The following is a 21311-nucleotide window of genomic DNA, read 5'->3' as shown; positions in this document are numbered from 1 at the left end:
ACAAGAACGAGAACTCAGCATGCGAACGATGTGCCTATGACTGTGTGTAAATGTCAAAAACTGGCTGCGTACACTGTAACACACATACACAAAGTAAACGCGGCGTTGAACGCAACGCAAAAGCAGGATGGCTAGATAAAAAAAAGCGGCTCACATTTCAATCCGTTGTCGGTTCAGCGCGAGTCAAGTTGAACAAAATTTTTTTTTATTCCATCAGTGTGATCGAATGAGGTAAACAGAAGAAGACAGAGCGACAAGTGCGCGTCGACTTCTCGGTACATATGAATTTGTAAATGGCTGACGCTATTCTGGGAAAATTGTGATTAGATAGTGTGTGATAAACTGAAAGTGCTTAAATTTATTCTCAAAATAAAAATAATTAAAAAAAATAAAAATAAAAATAATCGCCATACATATTACGACGAATAAAAAGAAAATTATTGTTGAAAATCGTTTTTAAACCGTATTGTGTTAAACAGCGAAGTAAGTTCAACCATTTTTTTATCCTAGATTTATTCACGAATTTCCGACAAGTCGCAGAAAAAAAAATCTGTTTGCAAGTTTGTTTTTCTGAGAGTTTTGCAATGGTATTGGTGTGTTGTGTGGTCATTATGCGTACATGTGAATTTTAAAATGTGTATCAATCTTAATTTATTTTTTTCCTTGCCCGAACGGTGAACAGAATACATATAACATGCATATGCCGAGATATATATTTATTCTTTTGAATTTGTTCTGTCATTTAGAGAAAACGAGACAATTTCGCAATTCGTTTTTTGTTGTAAACAGCGGACATCGCGAATAAATCCGATAACATTTACCACGACAATCAAATTGAAAATGTCCATGCAACTAAAAGAAAATGAAAAAAAAAACTTTGGCGAAAAAAGAAATGTCGTCTGTCGGAAAAGAATTGTCGCCGATAAAAGTGACGACAGCCGAAAGAGAGAGAGAGAGAGAGAGAGAGAGTTAAAGAGGGATGGAAGAAGAAAAAAGATGAAAATGAAAGCGAAAAATTCACTTTTTTTCATTTTGCGTCCATTTCTCGCTGAGAACAGAAACACAAACCGAATGCAACACCAACAACAACAATTAGCAATGAAATAATCTCAAAACAACTCGTTCGCAATTTTTTATGCGTCATTCGCTATTCTCTATATATTCTGGTGAAGTGGATGCATGTGTGTGCGCTTTTTTTTAAACTGTTGTTGTTGTTCTTGTTCTCAATTCTATTATATTCTCCATGTTTCTGCTCTTTCATCCACTCATATTGTATGCCGCATTTTGTGTGTGTCTGTGTGTGGCTTTGTGTTTGTGTGTATACACAGGAGAATAATTAACCAGAATTAATTACATGAAACAAACAAAAAAAAAGCTTGCCATTTAGAATGCGAAAAGTAAAAGAAAAAGAAAACAAAATTGAGTAGAGAAACATTCTCGGTGCCTTATGAAAACATATGCACGGTCGCGAGTTTGGAGTGTTATGTATTATTATTTCCGTTCAATCAATTTGTTGTTGAAAGGGATATTTATGGTTGCAGAAATGCCGTCATTATTCCGTTGTATTATTTTTTTTAATTTTTTCTTCCTTCGCTTCTCTTCTTCGGTCTGAGCGGTTACAGTTGCCAACACAACCGAACTTGAGACATCGTATTGGCTTCTTGCAAATTGCAAGAAAGTGTGATAGCTACTGAACAGTTCCTTGGCTTTAAACTTGGATATATACTTGTTATTTGCTCGTGTAAACTGATACATATGGGGTACCGTACTGGATAACATATTTACTCGCGCATTCGATTTGATGGCTAACGATTTGAAAAGGATTTTGTGTGGGACGTTGATTCCTGTAATTTCTACTTGTGTGCCCTCTGCTGCCGCTACTGTTGTTTTTGTTGTTGCCATTGTACATTTTGTTCTTGTTGCAGTCATTATTAACGCGGTGTGTATTGCCAACATACCCGATATCATTTGCGTTATAGCTATACCATCGATAGATTCCAAAAAAGACCGTATTAATTGTGTGTTTGTTTCTTCAAATGATTTAGTACGTAACACACAAAGCAATTCAATATCTATGCAACACTGGGGGGGGGGGGGTACACGAAACTCAAATGAGTAAAATTAGAACATTATTCAACGATAATAGGAAAAATAGAAGAAACTTGTGAGTTTGGTTTGCCAATGTTAACGCTTATGGACGTATTGTTTATTGTTTACAAAATAATCCCGTTAGGTCTTCCATAATCGTTGTATTGACAGTGTAATACGCTCTGCAACCGATTTTAATAGAAATAATAGCACATATATTAGCACTTTTGCACCAAAACTAGAAAAATTAGAGGACATAAAGCAAAAATATATAAAATTGAATGTAACTAGACTCTACTAGAATTTGTGTCTCGCCCCTAGATGCAACATGTATCAAATGTACAAACTATAGAGATTTCGTATACAGTCACTCCAAAAAGTTTTCGGCAACCCCCTTTTTGCTATTTTGGTTCAAATCAGAGCTCAAAAAGTTATTCAAATAATCGTTTCTTTGTTGAAAAGTCGATTTTTTTTTGTATTGGTGGCCGAATACTTCTTTTATCATATTTTTTTGATTTAAAAATCATATGCTTTCAAAAAAAGCGTTGAATACACATGTTTCTATCGTAAAATTCCTTGATCTTTTCATTGCGGCTGGAATTTTTGAGCTACACGTCATAGTTTTCTGACAAAATCAAATTTATAGCAACAAAAAAAGAGGTGGCCAAAAACTTTTTGGAGTGACTGTACATTAAAACGCCGAGAATGGACTTGTACTTGGTTTATTTACTTGATTTTGGATAGCAAAAGATTTCTATTTTTCCCCGAAAAGGGGTTTGAAAGCTTCATTTAAAATTTATTTTATATTTCATCGCTATTCAGAGCTCTCAACACCACAAAAGCCAATTCAAGAAACTCATAATAACCATTGAATATTCACGTTTGAATTAAACGCACGTATGCACATCGAGGCATAGACACACGACGCATATAGAATCGTATAGAATAGGTAGGCAATGCGAAGCGTAAACATTGAAAGACGACACCCAACTTCTCAAGAACCCACCGACCGACCGACCGACACAGAGTGAAGTGAAGCAAAAAGAGAGAGAGAAAGAGAAAGAACGAGCAAGCGATATATCATTCTCCGCTCCTTGCTACCTTTGCTGCCTTTGCTTCATTAGATTCAATCAAATAAATAGGAAAACATATTTTATGCGCATTGTGTACTGTGTCACTCGAACATAATAGACGTATACAGCTAGTTTTGAGTCAATAAAATGATGCGATGCGTAGAAAACCACCAAAAAATGTCATTTTGCCGTTTTTATGTTCATATTTTCCATGTAGAAAACTGTTCGTGTGTATGCTCATGTGTGTGCCTGTTTTCTTTCCTTCTTCGTTATCTTTTCATCATCATATAATATGATGGTCGTCACCATCCTAACGCCATGCCTCCAGACAAAAATATGCGTCAGATTTGTCAGTGGTTCAATTTACACTGTGATATACATGTTACAAGAAACATAACAACAGTAATAATAATATGGACCCAGGAGCCTAAAGAATATATACACCGAAATGATGAACGTGCTCTCTGTTCAGAAATGAAAGAAAAATAATTAAAAAAGCGACAAACATACAATGTCCTTCCCTTGATAATCGGTTGACAGTAACATTGATGCGCTATTGCTTTCTGTTCCACTCCATCGAGCCACCATATTTATTTGCTCTCTTGTCAAACAAATTAAGAAGCAATGTGAATAACAATAATGCCTGGAAATTCCTATTTACTTTTGCGTCGGCAATAAGTCTGTAACACACATATGCGGCTGCAGAAGCACCAGCAGCAGCAGCACATTACCTGTGCGCATATTATGGTAATAAAACCAAATCGTACATTAAACACTTAGAACAAGCGTCCGAAGATCATCTATCAGTAACAGAGCAATAGCAGTAAGCAGCACCTGAATTATTATTATTATGTTGTGATGATGCTCAAGCTCAACGAGACACATACACGTATACGAGAGAAGAGAAAAAAGCCCGATAAAGAGACAACGATAACGAACGGTTGAACAAAATAATAAATACAGGGAAAAAAAATTAAACTGAAACACACATTAAACTTCACGCCAAACTATACCCAATTTATATAGATGTGCCTGTTTATATGTGCTATGAAGTCGTCTTTTTTGCCTTTATACCTGCCTTTTTAATTTGTTTAGAACGCATTAAAACTGGCGTTCATAAACTATACGATGTACAACATTGTATCCAATGCAATATATGCTGAGGCACCAATTCGGTGTATCTCTCTCTCTCTCTCTCACACACACACACACACACACACTTGCTCTTTATGAATGCATGTCACCAAATTCACACAGGAATATATTTCAAATTCTTGACAACGTAGAATGCTTCTTGCATCCATCGCATTTACTTTCCAAAAATCGGCTCGTCGCCGTTGCCGTCGCTGTCGTCATCATCGTGCATTGTCTTTATGATACCGTTTGACTTTGAATTTCGGTGAAAACAAATATTTTGGAAAAATAAACAATAAAAACGTATATTCAAAACAACAGAGGAAAAAAAGATGTTTTCAAAGCGTCTGAAGTTGAAAAGAAATGTCAGACAAATAAACGCACGGAAAAAAAGGATGACCGAATAAACTAAGTGTAATAAAAAAAAGGTAACAAATGTATGGGGATAATTTTCTGTTGTAAATAAAGCATAACTTATTCGGTATGAATGCATATGTATGTGGATGTGTTGTGTATTTTTTTTTCCGCTCCTTTGGATAAACATTATATTTTATGCATAAATAATAAATGTTTGTATTGTTTAGAGCAATAAAAATATTTGAATTATGCGTTGAAATGTCGTTTATTTGACAGCCTATGATGGCATTTGTATCTCTCTCGCTCTCGCTCTCGTCCTACCGCACCGATACTCCGATTTCGTATGTTTCGATTCGTTTGCGAGAAAATTGCCCGATAAGTACACATCAGAAAACCGTATCGAGCAACAAAACGAAATAAATACACCAAACTGAAAATCTTTACTCTATATAGAGAGTCCATGCGCATATATATACAAATATATTTAAACATATACAAATGAAATTCCTGCGAAATGTTTTTCTTTGATATATTTTTGTTGTTGATATTGTTGTTCTCTGGTTGCGCCGCATTCATAAGCGATCTGTTTATTATTCGCTTTTTCATTTGTTGCATATATTTTAAAATACGAATAAATAATCAAACATGAGCAAATTGATATTCAAACGAAAATATATTGTGCTGAGATACGCGCGCAATGCGCCTGCTATATTCGTTTTATTTTTATTCAGTGATTCCTCGATCCGATTTCGCATATCTCTCTCACTCCCGCTCTATCGCTCACTTTAAACAAAAGCAGCAACGACTGCTAGCCACACACACACACACCAAAAATCGAAATGAATTGAGAAGCGCGAAAGAGCTCACTGTCGGTCGGTCGGTAAGTCGATCGAAATGTTCGTGTCAGAGTTCGATACATCGGTGCGCGTTCATTGATGTTGAATGTGTGTGAGAGCGTGTATCTCATTGGAGATTCGTTTCATGAACTCAACTATAAAATATCAGTAGCAAAAGGCAATCATTGCTATTTACTCGAATGTCTTCGGTGTTACAATTCACGCAAATCGACTATTAATTTAGACGGCTCCGACGACGACCTATTATTCAAAAAAGAAAGAGAGAGAAATAACAACAAAAAATTGATCGTATTACATATTAAACACTGATTTTATTATACTTAAACTTTCATCCGTTTCTCTTTCTCGCTCACTCTCTCTTCGATGTCGTCATTATTGCTGCTATTGTTGTTATTGTTGTTGTCAACTGTAATCACTTGAATGTCACACGGTTTGTTCGTTCCGACTTTGATTTATTTAACGTTGATGTGAATATTAAAAAAAAAAAATACACAATTTTCAGTTACCGATAAAAGTTATCAAACAAACATATTGATTGTGTGTAAGTGTGTTCAAATACGAACAACATTTGTGTCATATCGCATCGAATTTAATGTTTATGTCAATAAATTGAAACATTTGATCGTCATCTACCGTGTACAGTGTGTTTAATTTACTCGCTAAATTTCAGAGAAAGAAATAGGTACGCATTTGGATTCCAAGCAAAACGGACCATATCAAAATAAATAAATGTGTGTGTACGAGAGAGCAGAGAGAGAAATAAACAACTCATTCTAAAACAGATTCACACGTGTGCACATTCGATCATTTACAACAGTCAATAAGCCGTATAGTAAACGGAAACACATAAATATCATTTGAATTCGTTCAGTGTTATTCTTTTTCTATTTCGCGTCTCGAACCTCGTATACTTCATCGCATCGGTATCAGTCGTTGCACCAATTTAACGCATTTTGATCGAATTAAATATTACGCTGCGTAAGTAGCTCTCGTGAAAATTTCCAATCAACTGAACGTTGCTTTTGAATATTCTTGTGCTTGGTCAAAGCCAATGCCGAAACAAACGAAAAAAGAAGAAGAAGACGTAGGCGAGCTGCAATCGAAGATGAATACTCGAAATTGATAATAATTTTTTAATTAAAACAATCGTGATGAAAACGATAATTTATAGTTTACCGTGTTATTAATACACCCAAAGCAAGCCAATTAAATGGAATTGATGTTGATTAAGTTATTGTTCAGCTAATTATTTAGACAAGAAGTAAAGAAGAGAATAGAACAAATGAAAACGAACCAGCGCGCGCAAAAAAAGAGAGATGAAAAAGAAAACACAATAAATGCATAACAATAATATAATATTGAAGAGCTGTGTGTGCTCTATTCTCTCTCTGTTTGTCTCGAATTCTCTTTCGATTTCTGTTATTGTTGCTTTTTATCGCTTCTTTTGCCTCGTTGTTATTTGTTATGAGGGAGTCTGTGCACACTTTGTGTGGTGTGGTATGTTTTGTTTGCAAAACCTTCAACACACAGTTTAGTGTTTCATTGTTGAGCTCGAAGCCTGATGTATGAAAAGCATATTAAACTATTTCTTTCTCTCATAGTTTGCTATATTCATATTTATACTTCGGCATTTTCCATGGATTTCTGGAAATCAGCTTCGTATACGTGTTTTTTTTCTCCTCTCTGTTTTCTTTTCTTTATTTTCACTCACTTATATTGCTGTTCATGCTGTGCTGGCATTCTCTCCTCCTTCGTCTGCTCCATACTTCTTCTTTCAATTTAATTCCTTAAAATAGCCGACGTATAGACGTAATAAAATTTAATATTCAAGTATTTTGTCTTTAATGATTTTGTTCTCTCCCTTTCTTTCTCTCTCTCTCTCTCTCTCTTTTCATCATTCCATTTTTCTCTTTCAATATTTTCATAGAGATTGCACATTTAATACTCTGTTATTAGAAGCTTTATATACAAGCATAACACTTAATGCGATGTCAGTACATTATAGATATTTGTTTTTAGATATTTTGTTTTTCCATCGGTTGTATCATTTGCTTTCAGATGCCATTTACTTCATATTACATTTTGTACCTCCTTCTCTTCTTCTTCTTCTTCTTCTTTTTCATTCTTTCCATTTCAATTCTTCCCGATTTTCTTTTCCATCGAATTGGTGCAACTAAATCGTATGCACGGTTCGTTGTTGTATACAGTATGCGCTGCAATTCAGTGGAAATGGTTATCTTTTGGTTGATGCAATTGTTCCGAAATGGGAGATCAGCCGTTTTGAATGCAAACATATCCTGAAACGCTTCAAACGATGTTTCGCAACATCGCCTCAGAACTGTTTCGATAGTTGAATAATAAGTTTTTGTGTGGCTACAAGATCAAAGTCGCTCAATACACTCAATACCATTCTCAATGCAACGTTTATTATTCGGTTCATTTTGATTCGACGCCATGAAAAACCATTTGAAAGCATACAAAACGATTCTGCGAACATTTTATAAATGAAAAACAGAATGTTGCGGCACATTTACTGTTAAATAATATTTAGTTAAGCGGAATTTGTGCGGCTTTTCCCCCGCACATTTATAAATCAACAATAAACATAATTTTTAATAATAATTTTTTTTCTTCTACTTCTTTTTCACTCCGCATCATCATCGTCATTATCATCATCATCAGAGTCTATTTGTGTTGTTTCCCGTTTTTGTTGTTGATGGAATAGCATCATGTCTTTGTGGGAACGAGTATCTGGCCAAGCGGGCTTCGAACGAATCAAGTCACTGTACAATGAAAATTTCCCCCTTGAAGTGCGTATATTGTGCGCTGCATGGATCGAAGAACGGATCAAAGCCGAGCAATACATCGACATAAATGATCCACAGTATGAGCAACGTGCGGCCAATTTTATTTCAAATTTGATCCAACAACTGGAGCTGGAGAAGCAACGCTTGAAAAAACCCGAAGAACTGTCGATTAAATATCGAATCGAAGATGCAATGCGAACATTCACACAGAATATCTATAGTCCGGGTCAATTATATAAACAAATTCGTGATGCATTGATGTACGAACAGCATATTTTGGACTCGTGTGCTAATAATCCACAATTGAACTATGTGGACAACGAGGTGCTCGAAATTAATGATAAAATCAAGAACTTACGCACACTTATCATGCACAACAATGAGGCTGGCAATCGATACAAACACGAATTGGAACAGTGTATGCTGCGCTACAGCGAAAGTACAAAACGTATCCAAGAAATGAGTAATATGCCGAAAACACAGGATAATGAAGACCGATGCGCCGCATTTATGGAAGAGTGCAAACGTCAAGTTTGCCTCATGTCGGACAATATCAATCAACGACGCATTGAGATCTATTCATCGATTCGAACCGTCATCGATTTATTGGACGAGGTACAAAAGATTGTCATCCATAAGCGTTTGGGCAAGTGGCAACGTGATCAAGCGTTAGCCGGCAACGGTGCACCATTACCGCTGAATGCGCTCGACGAAATTCAGATCTGGTTTGAAGATTTGGCCGAACTCATTTGGAATACACGTACATTGATAGATACCATGCGCAAGTCTCATATGCCACTTAGTCAGGCAAATTTTGACGGTTTTGAGGTGGCCTATCGCGAAATTACCAACCTTCTACAGAATCTGATTGTATCGGGTTTCATTGTGGAAAAACAACCGCCGCAAGTTATGAAAACCAACACAAGGTAAATACCATTTTGGAAATTGAACAGAGGAGACAGTTTGCGGGTTTTTTTTTCTTCATCATCTAATAATCGAATTAAATTGCTTCATAGATTCGCTGCGACAGTGCGTCTCCTATTAGCTAATGTCAGCATTCACTTGAATAATCCATTTGTGACAGTTTCCATTTTATCTGGTAAGTCAATATTTGAACTACAAACGCATGATCGTCATCGATGTCTTTTACACATCAATTTTTCTCATTTTCTCATAAACAAAACAGAGGCACAGGCTCAAGCCCAACAGCAGAACCATTCATCGCCGTTGGCCGAAGCATCTGGTGAGATTTTGAACAACACTGGAAACTTGGAACTGCAGCAAGCAACGCGGCATCTAACATGCAACCTGAGAAACATGCAGCTGAAAAAGATTAAACGAGCCGAAAAGAAGGGCACCGAAAGCGTAATGGACGAAAAGTTTGCTCTGCTATTCCAGTCAAAATTCCAAACTGGTGACATGCAACTTAATGTAAATATCATTGATTTGAGAGAAGAACGACCAAAACCGAGAGAGAGAGAGAGTTATTTAATTTTGAAAAAACTGTGCGTATTTCCAATATAGGTGTGGGTAATGTCATTACCGGTTGTTGTTATCGTACATGGAAATCAAGAGCCACAATCATGGGCAACCATCACATGGGATAATGCGTTCTCCGAAGTCAGCCGCATTCCCTTCACGGTCGTTGACCGAGTGCCGTGGTCCAGAATGGCATCGGCTCTCAACATGAAATTCTACTCTCAAACCGGCCGAAGTTTGACCAATGAAAATTTGTACTACCTATGTAAATACGGTTCAATCTTATTTTATCATTCACCGTTCTATGCTTTGTTTTGCGGCTGCAGTTATTTCAATGGAAAATTGTGTTAAACTTTCAGGTGAGAAAGCCTACCGAGCAACTATCAATTTTAATCCCGAGGAACGTCCAATTACATGGTCTCAGTTTTGTAAGGAAGCGTTGCCAGACCGGACATTTACGTTTTGGGATTGGTTTTACGCAGTTATGAAATTAACACGTGATCAATTGCGCGGTCCTTGGACCGAAGGTCTCATCATTGGTTTCATCAATAAGCGTCAAGCCGAAGAAATGCTTCTGAAATGTCCACCCGGTACATTTTTGTTACGATTCTCGGACAGTGAACTTGGTAAGTACTCTATTCCGGAGTGACATTCAAACGGTGTCAATGAAATGCAATCGTTAATGAGGTTTTGTTTTGTGTGTGCGTGTGATCCGTTAATTTGCAGGTGGAATTACAATTGCATGGGTTGAGCATACGGTCGATCAGTTGCCGCAAATTGTTATGCTACAACCGTTTTGCCACAAAGATTTCGCCATTCGTTCACTTGGTGATCGCATCAAGGATCTGAATCAATGTGTCTATCTGTATCCCGATATTCCGAAGGATAAAGCATTCGGCAACTACTACACACCGTTGGGTGGTAAGTTTGGTTCATCTTTTTTTCTTTCGTTTCCGTTTTTGTCTATTACAAAAAGTGGATTGCTTTTAATCGAAATCCAAACATTTCAAAACTCAAGTTGAATCATCGACAAATGGATATGTGAAGCCAATTCTCAAAACAACCGTGCCAGATGAGTGTAAACAGTTGAGTAGCTATCCAAATACTCCGCAACATAATTGGCAGTCACCGGATGATCATCGTGATACCGCATCAGTTACGAGGTAATTATTTGCAAACGGCCACGATTTGAAACCCAAACAAAAAAAAAATCGTTGTTTGTTTTTCTTTTACATATAATTATTTTTCCTTCCAAATATATATCTTACATAAATCATATTTTATCCATTGGAATTAATTCGCGACTTTATTTCTTTTGTTGCAATTCACGGTTCTGCGCTTGACTCATAGAATGCACTAAAAAATTATGTGTTTGAAAACGGTTCACACATACACACACTTCATTATCATTCACAAAACTGCACATCAAATTAAAACCAAAAAAAAAAAAAACAAATAGCAAAAAAACATAGCATAACATAGCCAGGAAGCAAAAACCTTTGCTGCGAACCTTTCGACTCGATGCTTTATCGGTTTTTCCACCATTTTTTTTTGAGCACAATCTCGTCTCGGAGAATGTGAATGAGAAATGCGCAACCGAAACCAAAGAAAACAAAAATAGCGCTATTACACAAACCAAATTCGTTCTGATATTACGTTGACCTTTCAATCGATTGCAGTCTACATTTGCTTTTCAATTCAACCTTTGAAATCAAACCTGCTGAGTCAATCAAAATTTGCACCAAATACGAAAAAAAACCCAACCAAATCTTTATATACACCTAATAGATGTATGTGCTAGTCCATATTCGAGGAATTTTAAATGATAACTAAAGATACACAACAAAACCACACTCACTGTGCGACAGAATAAAGTTTTATGTTTATGTTTTTTTCTTTCTTCTTCTCTTTTCGCAACAACACGTTCCAGCTACCAGAATAGTACAATAATGCATCTGTAATTAATTCCCTTTATCAATTTGAATGTGCGAAAAGAATTAATTTATCATGAATTCATTGAATGCAAAGAAGAAGAAAAAAACGAAAAAAAGAATAAAGAGAAAAAGATGCGAATTTAAATCTTTGAATGGCACCTAGAAACAAGAGAAAAATTTTTTTTTACTGCGGATGAGAATAATACCGAGTTTAACAGAAATCCGGTTTATTTTCATTCGGGACAATGTTAAAAGTCGATAAACTAAATAAATGTAATTTAATTATATAATCAGACAAAAAACAAAAGCCACACAGAAGAAACACAGTGAAAGTCCAAAAAATATTGATGTATTCTGTACTTATCGTCTCGATTCCCAAAACAAAAGAAGAAAAAAACCGAAAGACAGTACAAACGTGCATGCAAAATAATTGTATCGAAAACAAATGATTATAAATTGTTTATTTTCCTTTCGAAATTGTCAAGTTGATGCGTTGTGATTCCTTGAAAATTGTATATTTTATTTGTTTTTATTTCCTTCTGTTTGTATCTGGTCACGAGTCATCGAGAGATGTGATGATCTCACTTAATGTGTGGTTTGTTTGTGCACTGAAATCATTGATTTATTGCACCCAAAAGAATGAATGGGAAAGAAAAAAAAACACGCATGAACATTTTTGTGTCGACATTAACCACGTCACTGGTATAAGGATGTTTGTTGTACTGGTTTCCCCCTGCCAATTTGAGCGTCGTTTCGTTGTGTTATATTTCATTTTGTTTACTTGTTATAAATAGCAAATGTATTTGTGATTGTCGTTGAAAGAGTATGACTTGATATTTTCTTTGTGTGTTTTTTTTCTTCTGTTTTGTATAATTGATGTTATATCGTGTTGGGGTCGTTATTTGATGAACAACCACTTAAGTGGAAAGCATATGCATCCATTTTTAATTTGATCAAGGAGGTTTCGACATAGAACACATTTTAAAGGGAAGGGCACAAAGTATAGAATTCGCCATTTTGATTGCAAAGTTCGTGCAATGAATTTATGTGCAGTTTCGCTTATGTTCTTTTGCACCTTCTCTCTTTCTCTCCTTTCCTTTCACGAGACAGTTGAATATCATCAGCTTAACTGAGAGATTATTAGTAATTTCTCTCGTTTAATTTGATCATCAGCTTGTTCTTAATAAGGTTGATATTATACTAGAGTGGGATCATAAATACATCCGATTTGTGTAGGTTTAAGACAATGAATGGAATCAAAACAAGGGAAAAAGCGGAAAACATTTATTTTTCAGCAGTAAACAAATACGCGAACGAAATGGAATTTAATCTCCGATTTGAATTTATTCATGCAAACGTCCATGTTGTGTAGGTTCTAAGTACTAAGCTAAGAGAATGTCTGTATCAATATGTCTGAGCATTGTGAAATAATAACTTTGTTTATTGTCTTTTGATGGAATCAACGATTTGCTGCAATGAAATAAATCGAAGGGAGAACAAGAGGAAATGTTCAATTGTTTCACTGTCATATTTAAAAGATTAGATAATTGATATGTATTTTGTGTGTCGATTCAAACATAATCGAATATTCAATTTCATGTCTCGTTCGTAAAATGATTCGGTTTAACTGAACTGACTTCTTCAAATTGAAGCTTATCAAACTGAATATTGGTTGTAATGGAGAGACAACGAACACTTTCTTTGCATCGATTGCATCGATGATGAAACTATTTGTGTATCAAATATCGAGTGTATAAAGAGAGTTTATGTTTGTAAACGAGTGGTTTACATGTGTTTGCCTTTTTTTTTTTTCAAATGGCAATTAACTTGCATTACTGCGCACAACAATTAGCTTCAATTAGTTGATTTTGTTTTAATGTTTGAGGAAAGCCAGTATTTGGAATAACGAACAGGGTACCAATTAGTCAACCATTTGCGTTGATTTTGCATCGATGTTGTGATTATAACGAATTTAAACATTTGTTAAGCATACATAAGTTACTACTACGGATTGTCATCTTCTTTTTAACACTGTCTTGATTGCACGTGCATATGTATATGTTTCTACTGTGAGATCGTAAAGAATACAACCAATCAAAGATGTTTCGACCAATTTTAACTAACTCACTTCAGAATATTTATTAGAGATAAATATTTACCGATAGAATTCGATGGATTAAACAGAAAACTATATCAATGTGATGTGATGTGATGTGATGTAATTTAATGTGACTTGAAGTGTCCATGGACATTCACATATTATTATTATAAATGTTGGATGTAATTTAATAGGCACTAACAAAAACCAAAGTCGTTATTCAATTTAATGGATTTATTGTTATTCAACTTGGAAAATGGTCGACAGGACATTCAGTTTTATCGTAGTCAATTTGGATTTTTGCTGTAATTAAGATTGCATGTGATAGCAGCACTCTACGTACTATTTATATCACACAAACACTATGATTGTTTGGTCAAATCCACGAAACTACAGTTATTTTGAGGGAAAAACGGATGGAAGAGAATTAAATTACAGGGCCAATTTGACTAAATCTAGCTAGCTATATATAAATATATGAAATTCTTACTTGTTTTTAGATAATTAGAGCGGTACAAGTTTACTATGAATTCTGATTCTCCGGGAATATCTTCAGCACACGAATATTTAGACGATTACTCACATTTTCACTTGATGAAGAAAAAAAATTCGAAACAAACATTTTACAAAAAAAAATTGCTTCGTCTCTGTTATGTCCGGTGAAAGTGATAAGAGATTTAAAATATTTCTACGAAATTATAGAGATATCTTTCGCCAGTTCATTTCACTTAAGCCCAAGGCCTATTATTTTTTCATTTAATTTTGAGTGGTTTGGAGCGAAAATGTTATACAGAAAAGTTGAGAGGAAAAATGTCAAATGAAAAGAGATAGCTATATAGTTCACTATAGTTTACTATATAGCTATCCCTTTTCCGCTCATTCATCATCGACATTTTCCCGCTCAACCTTTCTCTATAACATTTTCGCTCCAAACTACTCATATATACGCGTTGCTGGGCGAAAAAATGAGTTGCTCTTCACTTTGACCGAGTGTCACCACCACAACAAAATAGCTTCATAATTACCACAAAATAATGAATGTCATTGCACCGATCCACTAGCTTTTTAATGGTTGCCTCCCTTTGGCTTCATTTCATTCATTTACGGCTGTTTATTTTGCCTATTTGTTTTTTTCCTTCTTATTTCATTCTTTATCAGCGCATTTTTTATTATTATTACATTTTTCTTACGCTTACTCTCTATCACTTTCGATTTAAGGTTTTTTTTTAAATGCATCGTTTAAATTTTCATTTTCGTTTTTGTTTTAATCATTTTTCTTTTGTTTTTTTTTTGTTTCTTTCTTTCAATCCAATTTGTTTTTTTTAATTTGATTGGGGAAAAAATGTAGTTTCAACCCACATGAATCAGATGGCTTCAACAATACCACTGATCCATATTTGGAGATGCAGATGGATGATGCCGACTTCAATGCTCTATCGGATTATGTAAACTAAACACAAGCTGGAGCATATATTAGAGCACACACAACTTTATTGAGCAACAAAAAATGATTGAGAAAAAAAAATTAAATAAAACACATTGAAAATAATGAAACAACAACAATAAAAAAAAATCAAGTAAAACTGACATCATTTCAGCATAAAAGATTATAGCAAGAGAATATATATCACAATATTGGAGAGAAATGACACAGGAAGAGGGGCGACACCGAATTAATAATAAAAAAAAGAAAAGAAAATAAGATTCAATAAAATCGATTACAAAACCGAAAGAATTTTGTACATGAATAGAATTAATAAGAAAGAAACACATAATATCGAAACTAGAAAAAAGAGGAAAAAATGGAAAAGTAATAATTGATTCATCAATCCTTTTTTTAAGTTCATATGATTATATATATTTTTACGTTTTTCTCACTTACAACAACCACAACTTTCTTTTTTCTTTGTCTAATTTGTAAGGAATTGAGTTTTTTTTTTTGAAAATTAAAGCAAACCTTCTAGAGCAATAACAATCAACGATGCAAGAGAAAAAAAATAAACATAACAGAATAATAGTGTGCAATAGTATTAAGTTCCATTGGTGGGAATGAAGCTAGTGGTAAAGGTATACTCTCGCTCATCAGGACACACGCAATATATATTGAGAGTTGATATCAATGAATTTTTTCGCCTCACTCGAGTGAGAAGAGATCTCTTCTCGAATTTTTTTTTATTTCCTTCCTAAAGTTACTTAATTTTCTATATTTTTTTACAAGAGACCAAAATTTCAAGTATTCTCGAATTACATAAATTTCATTTGTTTTTTTTCTTAATCGCATAATTAGGGAAAAAAATAGATTTTCTTCTCTATTTCATTTTAAAAAAAAAAGGAAAAAAATAAGTATATAAATGTAAAAAAGAGGAAAAAACAGAAACACAGATTTGATGCCTTAATTAAACTCGAGACTAAATTACACACAACGACAGTCGATTTGAGAGTGCTTCTAATTGCATTTCTCGCATGTTTTATTGATGATGCAATTATTACGAATAGTTAAAAAAAAAGAAGAATTGGTTTTTTTTTCATCAGATGTGACATTACCGCATAATTCAATTATATATGAATTCTTTGAAAAAAGTATTGGAAATCTTTGAACAAAAAACAAAAACAATGCCTTTCGTTTAATTTTTTGTTTATTGTTTACTAAATTGTCTTTCCGCATTTTTGGCTTGAGCTTGGTTCGACGATTGCAGCCCGGATGATACAGCGTGACCGTTAGTTTGAATGCGGTTTTATCACAACAAAAGAACAGCAATGAAACCGTTTCAAACCTTAGGCTGTTGGAATTTCTTACTTTAATTATTAAAAACTTCGTCCATTGATTGTGATTGTGTTGCATGCTTGTACTTTATCAAGTTTTATCAAACGTTTGGTGAATGCCAATTCTTTGTCTTACATTTTAGTCTGAATATATGAATAGCGTGCTTGCTGCGAATTTCTAATTTTTTTTAGCTATTTTTGGTTTATAGTTTATTGACATGGTAAATTGTTTATTTTCATTTTTGTGTATGTGTTTTTTTCTATTGTTTTTCTGTTGGTTAACCGTAAGAATTATTCGAAAACATTTTGTGAACGTTCCGACGGAACTAAAAAAATGGTACGTGACACAATCATATAACAACGAAATGGAAACATTTAAGAAATCTACCCAAAACTCAATTTCAATTATCAATCAAAAAATTCAATTGCATATGAGTGGAGAAAAATTTGCAGAGAAAAAATGAACTATTTTAGCGATATACAATTTGATCGGATTTTTATTATGGAAATAGACATACATTTTTGCATTAAATATACAGAGCATATTTTGACATGTAACAATTGGGAAATGTAATTACAATGGGAAAATGCACATTTTACTCACTTACGTGATAGTCAAACTGACACAGTATCATTGAGAAAAAAAAGCGGTACAGAAAAAAGAAGTAAACAAAAATGATGCAACTCAATCACACAAGACGTTCGAAGGGTGTTAACAATCATCATGGCAAAGAATTTCAATGCGATATGTACGTAGGTTGAGTACATAGCGGTGCAATGATAATACACGGTTTTCCCCAATCGTATTCAATATTAGCCTCTGTCATAAGGTCATAAGGCCCTGAGGCCTAGGGGGTAGACACGAAATAACACTAGAAGAAAACTAGCAAAAATTGAGCATACTAGAAGTTACTAGAAGAATATTTGTGAAAAAATTGAGTGATGCCTCTTCCATAAGAAATGCATTGGCAATGCTATACTTATGGAAGAAGCAATGGTACGATACTAGAAATACTAGCAGAATATTTGCGTTTCTGCTTGTACACTAGAAAAACTAGAAGAAACTAAACGCCTATTTGAACCGATTTGAACAAACTAGCTATACTAGAAATTGGTGTCTAACCCCTAGCCTGAGGTCAATACTATGCGCAAACTTGAACTAATGAGGTTTCATCGTTTTTATCCGTGTTCCGCTTGGCATCTTTGACTGTTCCGTTTGGTTCGGTTCGGTTCGAATTGAATAGAATTCAGAGGGAAAAAAGAGCAAACCCAATTCACACCAAATGCAAATTTGCATGTTGAGCATCAACTAAAAATAATCGGCCATCAATATTATATGTATAGTGGAAGTGACATGTCCTATGAATGGTTGTAAAACTATAAAATACGAGATTTAAAAAAATAAAAATAAAAAATGAATCCCCACCCCCAATACAATATATCACACAATATATTTCAAATAAAATGCAAACATCAATTTTTCCGATTTGTAACTGAATCTTCAATAAAAATTTATTTATGACTTTCAATCAAATTTATATTCATTAAAATTCACATCATTTCTAACACACAAAATTCCGATTCAATACCAATAACAAACATACGGTTTCTATCCAAAATAGACAAATTTTCCTCCAATATAACAGATGAACACATATTTAAATTTTTAAATGCAGATATTTTATCAGGGTTGTGATATTTGAAATCGATGCAACGAATGAAAAAAAAAATTCAATGCAGATTATCATTGAATAAGCTCACATGAACGTGAAAAAAAAAATTATTCGTCCTGAAGCTGTTGTAACGTTTCCTTGGACGAACAAGGAAGAACACAAATTTTCAAAACCCAATACATACTTTCCGTTGCAGTTAATCAATCATAAGCATACAAATAGAATTGTCAATAAAATTACAACATGTCAATTGTGGGAAATAAAAACTGGAAGTTTTAATTCTTGGACACTCAAAGCATTTCATAATATCATTTGTTACTCTTTTTTTACTTCAAAATGCAGCAACTCTAGTGTTAATGGAATTGAAAATATCACAATAAAGCGTAAAAAAAATAGCAGCGGGTGGCAATTTCATTGAATACAACAGTGTTGATGATCAGTTTTGCTGTCGGTTACATTGTGTGCCATGACCAAAGCTTTGATACTTTCGGCCTCTTGCATCCATTCCACCACCTGCTTTTGCAGCATTTCTCTTCGTTGTCCCGATGGTTCCTGCTTCAGCAAAGGTACTAACACATTCAACGCAGACGTATAGCGATCCAGAGCAGCACTGTTATTTTGCTCATACGAATAGAGTTCAGCTTGTCGCCCGATTTCTAGAGCATGTTGTACTTGAGGTGTTGAGGTAAATAGTGAATCTGAAAGAAATGGATTCATTCAATTACATGCGTATTGAAGGAAAAAAACATGACTTTAAATTGCACTTTCATCTAAGTCGGATTGCTTTTTTCGGGGTAAGTATGGAAATGGTATTTTACGGTGAATGAAACGTACATAGTTGCTTGTAATTTAAATTTGGTTTCAAGGCCTGTTTAACTGGATTCTCTTCGCTTGATGAGCACGATGCTTCTGCTTGACCGTTAACGCTCTTGACATTTTTCTGCTGAATAAAGGCTTCAGTGAAGGAGCGTTTAATTTCTTCCGCTCGTTCCATATAATTCGTTGCTTGCTGCTGTAAATGTTGTCTTTTATTTGCATCTGATTCAGCCGCTATTAATGGCACAAAATACTGCAATCCTTCGCAGTACGCATAATAGGCTTCTCTGTAATTCTTCTTTTGGTCCTCTTCAACGGCTTTAGTAACGATTTGTATGGCTTTTCCAAGATTCTAAACAGGAAAAAAAACGTCAAAAATGGAAGAAAACATTTGTTTCAAATTGAAAACCGATTGAAATTCGAACCTCATCGGATGCATCGTGGTTTAAATTGAGGAATGGATGATCGAAAAACTGCTGAAAACTAATTCGTTGCTCCGGTTCATGCACCAATAATCGTGTCATAATGTCTCGACAATCTGATGATATAGCTGCCGTTGGAGAAATGGTAATTTTCTGCTTTACTTTAACTTTTTGCAATAGTTCATCTAATGTTTTCGAACTGTATGGTGCACGACCAAATATACACTCGTACAGAATGACACCAATGCTCCACAAATCGGCCGACGGATTGTAACAATGTTTCAAGAGAATTTCAGGGGCCATGTACAATGGTGATCCTTTTATCACAGTGTTTTCTTCGTTCAAACTTAAATACTGCGCAAATCTACAGTGAAAAATCGACACAGTTAGTATTACAAATATGTAAAATATAAAAAACAAAATATCGTTGCTTTATTGCCAGAAGAAATTTACCCAAAATCGGCCACTTTAAGCATTATCGTCGGTGCTTTGATTAGCAGCAAATTTTGCGGCTTCAAATCAAAGTGGCTGATATTATTGGAGCGCATGTATTGCATGGCTGAAGCCAATTGCTTCATGAAAAATTTGCACGTGGTTTCGGGCAAGGTGCAATGCCGTTTGATGTATGTGGACAAATTACCAGCGTCGCACAGTTCCATAATTATATAAATGCTCCTGACGATGAGAGAAGAAATAAAACCATCAGAAAATTCAAAGTTGAAATGAAGAGCAACGGAAATTCCCGGAAAAATATTGCTTACTTTTCATCCCATCTAAAGTCAATCATTTCGACAATGTGCTTATGTTTAAGGGTTTTTAGCAATTTGATTTCCCTGAGTAAATTGTCGGTGGAACTTTTCGAAAGGTTTGCCTTGGCCACACATTTTATCGCAAATGACAGTTTTGTTTCCTAAATTTTTACATAAAATTTCAATCAAAATGGGAAACAAAAAAACCATTTACAATACTTACTTTATGCTTTGCTCGATGAACCACCGAATAGCTACCGCTGCCAATGATTTCCAATAATTCATAGTCGTTCAGCTTCGGCATCGACATATTTGCTAAAATATCACATAGAAATGGAACGATTTTTAAATGAAATCCACTAAAAATGGCAAAAACATTGAAATTAGAGAATTGTATGGTTTGTTTTGTTTTGGTCATGGAATTCGTATTGACATTTCATCATTTGACGTGCAGGGATGCCAACGCAACCAATTCGCTGCGAATGTCCGTGCATATAAGGCGAAATAGTCGTTGAAATATCAGAACACGAATTATGGATGCAATTTGTGGATTTGATTCAATTATTTTTCTATCGGTTATCGTAAATGATATTTGACATTTCCACTGATTATGGTCTGTTTGAAGCGAATTTCAGAACAAAATACCATCATTACTTGTGTATTAATTGAATTATGTACGATTTAAAGTAAAATACGAAGAAGAACAATTCAACTAAAATTAATGCCAAAAATATTCTTGTTAATTGAAAACACAATAAATATACTTAATTTAATGGAAGATAAATTGTATCGAAAATTCTAAGACAGCCAAACTCCACTTGAGAGTATCAAAAACAATGTCACATATCGACCATTCCACACGAAATCAGTTAAGAATTGGATCGACCCTCTGCGAATTGGCTGAAAATTTGCATGGAGTTTTGTTTTCGGTAGAAAACGATAAAACCAAAATCTTAGGGCTGTAAGTGGCCCACATTTTCGAGTTCACCCAGTGTAAATTTTTCGGAAAATTGGAAAAATCGAAAAAAAGGGTTTGCGCCAACTGAAATCTAACTAAGAAG

The 21311-nt window shown here is 34.6% G+C and overlaps 4 protein-coding genes across 8 annotated transcripts in view; 1 reads left to right on the top strand and 3 right to left on the bottom strand.

Moving 5' to 3' along the window:
- Positions 1–21311, bottom strand: part of LOC129578778 (mediator of RNA polymerase II transcription subunit 14) — a 310854-nt gene that overhangs the window by 137257 nt on the left and 152286 nt on the right. The gene's annotated exons all lie outside the window — the stretch shown is intronic.
- Positions 1–21311, bottom strand: part of LOC129578805 (uncharacterized) — a 298644-nt gene that overhangs the window by 137257 nt on the left and 140076 nt on the right. The window lies entirely within an intron of this gene.
- On the top strand, positions 14–18529 carry LOC129578787 (signal transducer and activator of transcription 5B-like). Of its 5 annotated transcripts, none has more exons than XM_055467895.1 (9): positions 14–483; positions 8192–9242; positions 9333–9415; positions 9503–9747; positions 9841–10060; positions 10155–10421; positions 10522–10716; positions 10814–10958; positions 15176–18529. In XM_055467895.1, exons 2-9 carry the CDS (start codon positions 8239–8241, stop codon positions 15279–15281), a joined length of 2265 nt encoding a protein of 754 aa, XP_055323870.1. In that variant the 5' UTR covers positions 14–483; positions 8192–8238; the 3' UTR covers positions 15282–18529. The 5 variants fall into 5 exon arrangements, with proteins under 5 accessions (XP_055323870.1, XP_055323874.1, XP_055323871.1 ...); XM_055467899.1 differs by lacking the exon at positions 15176–18529 and adding an exon at positions 11726–12075 and having other exon boundaries at positions 165–483; XM_055467896.1 differs by lacking the exon at positions 14–483 and adding an exon at positions 5523–6191.
- Positions 18068–20674, bottom strand: LOC129578800 (serine/threonine-protein kinase ULK3). Its single transcript, XM_055467935.1, has 6 exons — positions 20474–20674; positions 20263–20411; positions 19955–20176; positions 19505–19865; positions 19098–19431; positions 18068–18961 (listed from the first exon to the last, which is right to left on the bottom strand). The coding sequence occupies exons 1-6, from the start codon at positions 20666–20668 to the stop codon at positions 18675–18677; spliced, it is 1548 nt and encodes a 515-aa protein (XP_055323910.1). The 5' UTR covers positions 20669–20674; the 3' UTR covers positions 18068–18674.

This window comes from Sitodiplosis mosellana, unplaced genomic scaffold, assembly GCF_009176505.1.
Source record: "Sitodiplosis mosellana isolate CC-2019 unplaced genomic scaffold, AAFC_SMos_1.0 Smas_scaffold_6226, whole genome shotgun sequence".
In the NCBI taxonomy this organism is placed as follows: domain Eukaryota; kingdom Metazoa; phylum Arthropoda; class Insecta; order Diptera; family Cecidomyiidae; genus Sitodiplosis; species Sitodiplosis mosellana.
This window is presented reverse-complemented; position numbering and strand designations above follow the sequence as displayed.